This window comes from Mytilus californianus, unplaced genomic scaffold (genome assembly GCF_021869535.1).
Source record: "Mytilus californianus isolate M0D057914Y unplaced genomic scaffold, xbMytCali1.0.p SCAF_7, whole genome shotgun sequence".
Classification (NCBI taxonomy): domain Eukaryota; kingdom Metazoa; phylum Mollusca; class Bivalvia; order Mytilida; family Mytilidae; genus Mytilus; species Mytilus californianus.
The window spans coordinates 113,465,463-113,477,802 of record NW_026262723.1 but is presented as its reverse complement, the minus strand read 5'-3'; the positions used below and the strand labels follow the sequence as shown (position 1 = coordinate 113,477,802).

The following is a 12,340-nucleotide window of genomic DNA, read 5'->3' as shown; positions in this document are numbered from 1 at the left end:
ACCATTATCAAGGTGTTATGAATTCTACCTATAATATATAGAACAATCTCAAGGTGTTGTTATGAATTCTACCTATAATATATAGACCAATCTCAAGGTGTTGTTATGAATTCTACCTATCATATATAGACCAATCTCAAGGTGTTGTTATGAATTCTACCTATAATATATAGACCAATCTCAAGGTGTTGTTATGAATTCTACCTATAATATATAGACCAATCTAAAGGTGTTGTTATGGATTCTACCTATAATATAGACCAATCTCAAGGTGTTATGAATTCTACTTATAATATATAGACCAATCTCAAGGTGTTGTTATGAATTCTACCTGTAATATATAGACCAATCTCAAGGTGTTATGAATTCTACCTATAATATATAGACCAATCTCAAGGTGTTGTTTTGAATTCTACCTATAATATATAGACCAATCTCAAGGTGTTATGAATTCTACCTATAATATATAGACCAATCTCAAGGTGTTGTTATGAATTCTACCTATAATGTATAGACCAATCTCAAGGTGTTGTTATGAATTCTACCTATTATATATAGACCAATCTCAAGGTGTTGTTATGAATTATACCTATAATATATAGACCAATCCTAAGGTGTTGTTATGAATTCTTCCTATAAAAAAGAGACCAACACCAAGGTGTTGTTATGAATTCTACCTATAATATATAGACCAATCTCAAGGTGTTGTTATGAATTCTACCTATAATATATAGACCAATCTCAATGTGTTGTTATGAATTCTACCTATAATATAGACCAATCTCAAGGTGTTATGAATTCTAAGTATAATATATAGACCAATCTCAAGGTGTTGTTATGAATTCTACCTATAATATAGACCAATCTCAAGGTGTTGTTATGAATTCTACCTATAATATATAGACCAATCTCAAGGTGTTGTTATGAATTCTACCTATAATATAGACCAATCTCAAGGTGTTATGAATTCTACCTATAATGTATAGACCAATCTCAAGGTGTTGTTATGAATTCTACCTATAATATATAGACCAATCTCAAGGTGTTGTTATGAATTCTACCTATAATATAGACCAATCTCAAGGTGTTATGAATCCTACCTATAATATAAAGACCAATCCCAAGGTGCTGTTAAGAATTCTACCTATAATATATAGACCAATCTCAAGGTGTTGTTATGAATTCTACCTATAATATAAGACCAATCTCAAGGTGTTGTTATGAATTCTACCTATTATATATAGACCAATCTCAAGGTGTTGTTATGAATTCTACCTATAATATATAGACCATTATCAAGGTGTTGTTATGAATTCTACCTATAATATATAGACCAATCTCAAGGTGTTGTTATGAATTCTCCCTATAATATAAAGACCAATCTCAAGGTGTTGTTATGAATTCTACCTATTTTATATAGACCAATCTCAAGGTGTTGTTATAAATTCTACCTATAATATATAGACCAATCTCAAGGTGTTGTTATGAATTCTACCTATAATATAATGACCATCATCAAGGTGTTATGAATTCTACCTATAATATATAGACCAAACTCAAGGTGTTGTTATGAATTCTACCTATAATATATATACCAATCTCAAGGTGTTGTTATGAATTCTACATATATTATATAGACCAATCTCAAGGTGTTGTTATGAATTCTACCTATAATATATAGATCATTATCAAGGTGTTATGAATTCTACCTATAATATATAGACCAATCTCAAGGTGTTGTTATGAATTCTACCTATAATATATAGACCATTATCAAGGTGTTGTTATGAATTCTACCTATAATATATAGACCAATCTCAAGGTGTTATGAATTCTACCTATAATATATAGACCAATCTCAAGGTGTTGTTATGAATTCTACCTATAATGTATAGACCAATCTCAAGGTGTTGTTATGAATTCTACCTATTATATATAGACCAATCTCAAGGTGTTGTTATGAATTATACCTATAATATATAGACCAATCCTAAGTGTTGTTATGAATTCTTCCTATAAAAAAGAGACCAACCCCAAGGTGTTGTTATGAATTCTACCTATAATATATAGACCAATTCAAGGTGTTGTTATGAATTCTACCTATAATATATTGACCAATCTCAAGGTGTTGTTATGAATTCTACCTATAATATAGACCAATCTCAAGGTGTTATGAATTCTAAGTATAATATATAGACCAATCTCAAGGTGTTGTTATGAATTCTACCTATAATATAGACCAATCTCAAGGTGTTATGAATTCTACCTATAATGTATAGACCAATCTCAAGGTGTTGTTATGAATTCTACCTATAATATATAGACCAATCTCAAGGTGTTGTTATGAATTCTACCTATAATATAGACCAATCTCAAGGTGTTATGAATTCTACCTAAAATATATAGACCAATCTCAAGGTGTTGTTATGAATTCTACCTATAATATATAGACCAATCTCAAGGTGTTGTTATGAATCCTACCTATAATATAAAGACCAATCCCAAGGTGTTGTTAAGAATTCTACCTATAATATATAGACCAATCTCAAGGTGTTATGAATTCTACCTATAATATATAGACCAATCTCAAGGTGTTGTTATGAATTCTACCTATAGTATATAGACCAATCTCAAGGTGTTATGAATTCTACCTATAATATATAGACCAATCTCAAGGTGTTGTTATGAATTCTACCTATAATGTATAGACCAATCTCAAGGTGTTGTTATGAATTCTACCTATTATATATAGACCAATCTCAAGGTGTTGTTATGAATTATACCTATAATATATAGACCAATCCTAAGGTGTTGTTATGAATTCTTCCTATAAAAAAGAGACCAACCCCAAGGTGTTGTAATGAATTCTACCTATAATAAATAGACCATCCCAAGGTGTTGTTATGAATCCTACCTATAATATATAGACCAATCTCAAGGTGTTGTTATGAATCCTACCTATAATGTATAGACCAATCTCAAGGTGTTGTTATGAATTCCACCTATAATATATAGACCAATCACAAGGTGTTGTTATGAATTCTACATATAATATATAGACCAATCTCAAGGTGTTGTTATGAATTGATTGAAGCAATAGAATTAGTATATTTTTGGTACCTTAAGATAAAGTGATAAGACCTGTCATGGTTTGAAAGTGAACCTACCTTTAGTCAAAGGAATAGGTTCAGTAATGGCTTGGAAGGCAGTGACTAATTCTTTGGTATCTGAATTTTCTGAAAGACAATTTCTCCAAATCCTGACGGCACCATCATCTTTAATATAAAACATCATTCATGACATAGGACATGTACAATTAATTTTCTGTTCTTAATAATACTCAATCTATATACACATTAAATATTAACAGCATTACTTCAGAACTCATGTCCATTTTATTTTTTTAAGTCTACAAAAGCTAAATAATTATAAAAGTTTAAATCCATAATGAAGTTCTTCCTCCAAACAGTTATATCCCACATCCAAATGATAAAATGAAATGCTATCATACATCTTTTAGGGACAAAATTATCCTATATTTATACTCACCAGATCCACATAAAAGCAGTGTACTGTCATGTGGATTGACAAATTCCATCGTGGATATCTTAGATGATTTAATATTCTCGTTCTGTATACTACCCATCTTTGTGCCTTGTTCCCAATCCCAAAAGCTGAAAAAATAATCACATCTGTTACAATTTACTTTGACAAACTTGAGTTACATGGGAGCCCCAGGGGATCTCCTGTACAAATTTCTTTACCATGAGGGACCTTGGATCATTTTAGTCCAGTTTATTTCTAACTGTCACAGGGTTCCAAGGAGAAAATACTGTAATTAATATATAATTTGAAGATGGATAATAACATTAACGCACTTTTGGAAACATTATCAGCAAAATATTGGACAATGTTGTTTATTAACCCATAGGCCCAAAAGTATATATACGGTATATATGGCATATTAACAAATCCTAAAAAATTACACGTTTTACGCTTACGCATCAGGTAATTTGCGCATGTCTGTCGATACTTTTGTAGTTTTCAATGTTTTGACAAGTTCTGCACTCAATAAGCATTTATCTGATTAAAAATTTGAAAGAATAATCCAATGGAAATGGGATTTATGGTCAAATAAGACTCATACATGTCATAATGCTTTTTCTTCAATGAATATTTGGAAAGGCAATAATATGTTTAAGGATCGGCGATCAAACTTTAGGGTCAGTTTGGAGGCAGGATACATGCATATATTTTTTTTCACTTTATGTGAATGTCTTGCCTTTAGGACAAAGGAAATATAGAATAAGTCTTTCTCTTAAGATATATAACTATTTACCTTGGGGTTTCCTAACAAAGGGAGCTAACCCATTAATCTTTCTATAAACAAGATATACATTTACCTGATACTCTCTTTATCAGCTACAGCTATGTAGGACTCATACGGATGAAACTTGATCACAGTTGGAATTCCTTGGTTCTTATTTACAAACACCTGATCATCAAGTCTATTAAAACCTGGAAATAATCAAGGGAGATAACTCATTGCCATGAATCAATTTCCATCAATGTTCTCCCAAGTTCTGTTGGCTTATAAATAATGTCTAAATGTATATAAAGGGAACTTCAATCTTTATCAAGGGGTAAGTTTTTAGGTAAATGATGGATAATTAAAATTTCAGGCTTAACAAATCAATAGTCAGTGACATCTATTTTTTTGTGCAGACCATCTTCACTTGTAACTAATTCAAACCTTAAATGTTCACTTTCAACCTTAACGTTTAATTTCATTCAATGTACCACGAAATATAGGTTATGCCACCCTATTGTTATATATTTGGATAGTTTATATCTTAATTCATTCATGCAGTAATTTTTATCTTGATTGCATGAATATTTCACATTGAGAGCCTTAAACCTCAACAATTTTCTAAAGAATTTAACCTTGAGGTTTTATCCCCTATTTTGAGGAAAAAGAAAAGTTGTCACTTAAAAAGTGGATTTGATATACCTGCTTTAATCTGCTCATCTTTGGCTTCATCTCGTATCAAACAGTTCCGTCTAAACTTAAAATCTCTATCATGATGAGATAAACTCTCGGGATCCTTCTCTTCTGACAACCTCATTACAGGTTCGGCGAACCTTTTACAACACCACTGAAAGAACTCGGTAGAAGATATGGAAAACTGCAGAGGATTCTTAGAATCTTCTTGTATAATAGGTTCCTCCATCTAAATAAAATAAAATTATCTTCATGTATACAAAAAATGTGCTTCATAAGTTTAAAAGAATTTGATGTTATGCAGTACAAAAATGATAGAGTTGTCCAAAACTGCATAATTGGCATACTTTTTTTGAATAAAATTAGGTTAAAATATAACTACTTTACACAAAAAGTAAAAAAAAAAAAAAAAACGAACTCCAAGGAAAATTCAAAACGGAAAGTCTCTTATCAAATGGCAAAATCAAAAGCTCAAACACACATCAAACGAATGGAAAACAACAAAGACAGCTAACATTAAGTTTTGTTCTTGAATAAAGACCATTCTTTTTTATTATTAATATCATTATAAGCATTATAACATGAATGTATGTAAAATTAAAGAGATGTGGTGTAATTGTAAATAGGACAACTATTCACCAAAGACCAAAGGACATGGATGAGAACAATCACGGGTCACCATACAGCCTTCAATTCAAATTGGAATCAAACATCCTGATTATAACATTTAACAAAAACAAATATATTACACAGCAACTAAAGACAACCAATAATCTATTTTGTTAACCTATTCACCGTAATCTTCAGTCAACTGTACATGGTTCAGTAACCATGACATAAATACCATGTACATTACGGTTTTTACTTACCCCATTTGGACCTTTGTCAAACAATTTTCGGCTCCGTGAAAACTGAGCAGAATAAGAATATTGCATGCCTGGTGAAGAAAAATCTTTCTTAATCCCCACATTCTCATCTATACCATTATTGGGTGGTGTACTGAAAAAAAAAACAAAAACATGTGTCAATAGGACACCAGCTCACACTATCATGTGTCCTTGTTCAGTGAACTATGAAATCAGGGTCCAAATTATAATTTGCCATAAAATCTTAAAATGTTCACCTCACAATGAAATTGCGTCTATAAGCTTTATGTTAATGCCAGCTTCTTTTCAGTTTTCCTGTGAAGCTTCTACATGGTCTACCTTGTAAGAATAAAGGACCTAGACAGCAAACAGAAGGACACAGATGTTTCCCATATGATTGTCCTTTGAAAAACATGTCCTCTAAAGATATAACAAATATGTTATACATTATCTTGATGATGTCAGTTTTCCCTAAATTTTTGCTGGAAACAAGGACAGTTTTGTGCACGTGTTTGATTTGTCTTTTCTTTAAACAATATATTTATATCTGCATTGGCCATTTTTTTTTACCATATAAAATAAGTAGATGTGGTATGATTAGCAACTTTAGGTCACCATACAGCCTTCAACAATGAGCAAAACCCATATCACATAGTAAGCTTTCAAAGGCCCTGAAAATGATACATGTATGTAAAACAATTCAAAAGAGAAAAGAAACAGCTTGATTCATTCACAAAACAATAAGTGAATAAAATTCTCCGCTGGCCACAGCTTGATACGAGCTCAGAGGTCGAACCCTGAACAGTTGGGGCAAGTATGGACACAACATTCAAGCTTGATACAGCTCTGAATTTGGATTTTGATTAAATATTTGACACAGCATAGGTTTCTGACACAGAATGAATGTGGTTTAAGAAGTTAAAAAATTTTAATTTACCTATTCAAACCATATCATTATTATTTGCTTTTATATATAAATCAGAAATAACCAATTTAAAATGGAAAATTTTAAAGAAAAAAAAAGGAAAAATTTTTTGAACCCCCTTATGATTCATCACCCCCAAACTCAATCCCAGCCTTCCCTTTGTGGTATGGTGCCTTGCAGTACAATTTCAGAGAGATCCATACATTTGAACACAAGTTATTGTCTGGAAACTAAAAGAATGCTTGTTTTTTGGCCCCTTTATGGCCCCAAATTCCTAAACGTTTAGGGCAATTACCCCCAGACTCAAACCCAGCTTTCCCTTTGTGATATGGAACCTTGTAGTACAATTTCATAAAGATTCATACACTTACACAAAAGTTATTGTCCTGAAACTAGAAAAATGCTTGTTTTTTGCCCCTTTTTTGCCCTTAATTCCTAAAATTTTGAGGCAATTACCAAAAAAATCAATCCCAGCCTTCCCACTGTGGTATGGTACCTTGCAGTACAATTTCAGAGATATCCATACACTTGAACACAAGTAATTGTCTGGAAACTAGAAAAATGCTTATTTTTGGCCCCTTTTTCCTAAACGTTTCGGGCAATTACCCCCAAACTCAATTCCAGCTTTCCCTTTGTGATATGGAACCTTGTAGTACAATTTCAGAGAGATCCATACACTTACACACAAGTTATTGTCATGAAACTAGAAAAATGCTTGTTTTTTGCCCCTAATTCCTAAAATTTTGAGGCAATTACCCCCAAAATCAATCCCAGCATTCCCTTTTTGATATGGAACCTTGTGGTACAATGTCAGAGAGATCCATACACTTTTTTTTGTAACTTCCAGACATAACTTGTGTGTAGCTGTATCAAGCTTGAATACATAGTACATAAACCACATGTATCTCTAGTCACTGGAATGGATATGTCTTCTTATTTTAAAACAAGAACTGACATATCTTTTAAGTGCCACAAACGCACAAATGACATAATATAATGTTGTCTAAAACCAAATACTTTGAAGGAAAGATAACAATTGTAATCAAGAGTTTATGACATACACTTACCCTATATGATTCAGATTGGAAGCTCTATTTGAGGGACTGGACGGTGCTGAATGTGGGACTCTGGCATTCTGGATAACTGGTTTTGGTTTTGCACTAGTGGAAGCCTAAAAAATAACAATATTTCTCTAGATATTGTATATCTTTGTAATCAAGGGTCAGAAAACTTTTTGATACTTATTTTTTTTAAACTGTCAATAGTGGCTAAAGTGAATCGATCTAAAGACTTAAAATTGCTAATTTGTCTAAAATCCATCATACTTCTTTCGTTTAAGGGAGAAGAAATATAAATGGAAGTTTCAGGTTGATTATAAAATATACACTGTACAGATTAATGATATGTTTTTCTTCTGTTTGTATAAACCGCAGTGAATCAACATATTTCTAAATTCATATACTTGTTAAAGAGTTTAGATATGACTAATAATTTGACATGAATTTATTCTATATTTTATGACAAAGTATTTAATCTTGTACTTGTGAAAAAGAGAAACACTTGTAAAAATAGGAATTACACACTAAATACAAGCATGCTCCATTTGTGTAAAACTCTTGCTTCTACAAATTTGAATTACTACTTTTAATTTCTAAAGCTATATTGTTGAAAGCCTATCAGGATATAGTGATTGATAAAAACAAGAGTGCACACGCTGAAATGTCTCGCCTTCTTTACTAATCATTGATATTATGTTGATAGTCCTAAATATAAAGCTTTATTACAACTGTCATATAAACTTAACATTAACCAAGAAAACTAAACATTGACCAATGAACCATGAAAATGAGGTCAAGGTCAGATGAACCATGCTAGGCAGGCATGTACAGCTAACAATTCTTCCATACAACAAATATAGTTGACCTATTGCTTAAAGTTTAAGAAAACAGACCAAAACACAAAAACTTAACACTGAGCAATGAACTGTGAAAATGTGGTCAAGGTCAAATAAAACCTGCGCAACTGACATAAAGATCATAAAATATTTCCATACACCAAATATAGTTGACCTATTGCATATAGTATTAGAAAAAAAGACCAAAACTCAAAATCTTAACTTTGACCACTGAACCATAAAAATGAGGTCAAGGTCAAATGACACCTGCCAGCTAGACATGTACACCTTACAATCATTCCATACACCAAATATAGTAGACCTATTGCAGAAAAACAGACCAAAACACAAAAACTTAACTATAACCACTGAACCATGAAAATGAGGTCAAGGTCAGATGACACCTGCCAGTTGGACATGTACAACTTACAGTCCTTCCATACCCCGAATATACTTGACCTATTGCTTATAGTATCTGAGATATGGACTTGACCACCAAAACTTAACCTTGTTCACTGATCCATGAAATGAGGTCGAGGTCAAGTGAAAACTGTCTGACGGGCATGAGGACCTTGCAAGGTACGCATATACAAAATATAGTTATCCTACTACTTATAATAAGAGAGAATTTAACATTACAAAAAATGTTAACTTTTTTTTCAGGTAGTCACTGAACCATGAAAATGAGGTCAAGGACATTGGATATGTGACTGACGGAAACTTCGTAACATGAGGCATCCATATACAAAGTATGAAGCATCCAGGTCTTCCACCTTCTAAAATATTAAGCTTTTAAGAAGTTAGCTAACGCCGCCGCCGCCGGATCACTATCCCTATGTCGAGCTTTCTGCGACTTTTGTCGCAGGCTCGACAAAAATATATATCATTTCTTACAAAATGGTGCAGAAAATGCAGCTAAATAATTCTATTTTTAGATTCTTAGATTTTACCAAAATTGGGAATTTCTAAATTTACAAATGAGACATGACCACTAAATAAACAATTTTCTCTTTTTTTACCATTATTATTATTTTTAAGTTTGTCAAATGATTCAAAATATTTACTATATGTACTTGTCTCAATTTTGCTGATGTACTATGGACTTACTTACTATGAAGATTTATATATGTACCTTTTGCCAATAAACACATTACAAAAAAAAAAATAAACGAATGAGACATGACCACTAAATTTACAAATGAGACATGACCACTAAATATGACTGCTTCATGACCCTCATTTGTATGTTTGATTCCAATTTATTTTCCTTTTTATCTGAAACTTTAACAGCAAATGAAACAAGCATTCTGAGAGTATTGCATGGCAATACATAGTCCCCTACCGGTTAAAAATTCATTGTACTGGAACAAAATGCTAATTTGATCTATTATTTGTCATGGTGTAAACTATACAACAAATATTAAGTCAATATCTTCAAGCATGACGAAAAAAAGTGCAGAAAACTGATTAATTTAAGTGAATTTTCTAAGTCCAAGGACCATAACTAAGCAAAAAATCATCAGACCGGTTAAAAATTCGAAATTGATCTGAAACTTGTCATGATAAAACTATATACCAATTATCAAATCTATATCTTTAAGCATGACGAAAAAAGTGCGGAAAACTGATTATTTGAGTGAATTTTCTAAGTCCAAGGACCATAACTCTGCACAAAATCATAACTTGATCTGTAACTTGTCATGATAAAACAATATACAAATATCAAATCAATATCTTCAAGCACGTAGAAAAAAAGTGTGGAAAACTGATTGCAGGACTGACGGATGGACAGACAGACGGACAGACAGACAAACAGACACAGACAGACGGACGGTGTGCAAACCTAAAGTTCCCTTCGACTTCGTCGGTAGAGGACTAATAAAAAACAATTCATAAGCCTTAGTAAATAAGTTGACAAGATCATATACACAAGTTTAAGACCGAAAGACTTGATCAATTTCTTATTCTAACACAATTTCTAAGTAACAATTTACCATCCAATCCATAATTGACATGTCTCGAGCCGCCATATTGAACATGTTGAATTGTTGGGATCCACAAATGTTCGATTAATACAACATAATTAAAAATAAAACATCACCTACCTCAAAAACAGTGTTTAATTAGATATGATCCAAATTTGAATTGTACGTAAGTAACAGAATTACTTTCAGCATGTTCAGTTTGAAACTTTCCATTTCTACAACGTCAAGTTTTGACATGACGTTTATGCACCGAATGTTTCACAGAGTTTGATTTTATCTGATGTGCATGTCATATGTGTTTTATAATATAATGCAATAGAGTCGCGGTAACAGTATTGAAGTTGAAGAGTTGCAGCTGTCAATTTTGAATTTGATGGTGGCAAATAGCCATTTTATTGACTCCACTAAGCATCGCCAGCTATACTGCATTTGTAAAACCCCTAATTAACAGCAGTAAATCTTCAACTACAGTACTGTTATTACTTAAATACAACCTATGAAATAGATACCAACCTTTAATTTAATAGAGTTGACTATGTATTTGACAACCTCTCGAACCTGAGGGTTTGGATCTGCTGTAAGACTAAGTAAAGTTTTCCATAGATTGGTATAGATTGTACTACAACCATAACCAAGATTACTGTTTGAAGAATTCCGTCTGAGAGTGCTTGTATCAGTACTAGAACCACTATCAACTGATGCCACAGAACTGGACTGGACAATGCCTAATAAATGACTAGAGCTGGCTACAACAAAAAAACAAAACATCTCAATACCACAAAAGGTCTACATTTTTTTATAAAACTGGTCAGATTTTTAAAGTTTATCTACACTAACAGCTTATGTCACAAAAAATACTGTCTTCATTCATGGCAGCAATCACTTTGTTTTATCATTGATATAATTAAAATATCTGGTGATGTTTTCAGGCTGTCACATGATTCATAATAAATTACTTTCTATAGAAACATCAACAGAAAACTATGTTACTAATGTTTTCACAGATATGTTGTAACAGAAAATGTAAGATTTAAGACCAACTTGGCCCTAAATTTAAATGTTCTTTCAATTTTTATTATTATCCAGAATAGAAAGTTTAATGTATGCACTTTAATAAAAAAAAAAACAATTCGTATAAAAAAGGCAATACACTTTCTTTAACCATAATCATATCACATTTGTCACATTTATTCCTTAGGCATGACAGAAAAAAGTATAGAAAACTGATCTTTTCAAGCAATTTTCTTTGTCCAAAGGTTACAACTTCTGAAAATAACTGTTAAGTAAGTATGTAAGTAAATTTTAATTAAAGACAGCATTTATGTACACAATGGACCACAATTTCAGCTAAAATCGCTCAACCAGAACAAAACAGAACTCTTGATCTGTAACTTCTTGATATAAACAAATACATATAATCAACTGAATAAGGCATTACAAAAACAGCCGCAAATTGAGGGGGTCAAAGAATTTTCTATTTCCAAAAGCCACAATTTTTGTAAAAATTGTTAATCTGCAATAAATAGGTGATTAAACTAAAACTCAATCAGTAACTTCTTTATGATATGTCTATATACCATATATCTAATCAATAGATAGATAGAAGCGTCAAACAAAAGAAAATATGAAATTTTACAAGACAGACGACTGACAGTGTGCAAACCTTTT

At 31.8% G+C, this 12,340-nt stretch overlaps 1 protein-coding gene across 3 annotated transcripts in view; it reads right to left on the bottom strand.

Moving 5' to 3' along the window:
• The window catches only part of LOC127709824 (regulatory-associated protein of mTOR-like), a 73,076-nt gene that overhangs the window by 25,151 nt on the left and 35,585 nt on the right, over window positions 1-12,340 (bottom strand). For all 3 annotated transcript variants that reach the window (XM_052215484.1, XM_052215487.1, XM_052215485.1), the window contains 7 exons: window positions 11,186-11,418; window positions 7,861-7,964; window positions 5,872-6,001; window positions 5,012-5,231; window positions 4,404-4,518; window positions 3,550-3,674; window positions 3,168-3,275 (listed from right to left, as the gene is read on the bottom strand). In XM_052215484.1, the coding sequence (XP_052071444.1) occupies window positions 3,168-3,275; window positions 3,550-3,674; window positions 4,404-4,518; window positions 5,012-5,231; window positions 5,872-6,001; window positions 7,861-7,964; window positions 11,186-11,418 (1,035 nt within the window). The remainder of the gene's footprint in view (window positions 1-3,167; window positions 3,276-3,549; window positions 3,675-4,403; window positions 4,519-5,011; window positions 5,232-5,871; window positions 6,002-7,860; window positions 7,965-11,185; window positions 11,419-12,340) is intronic.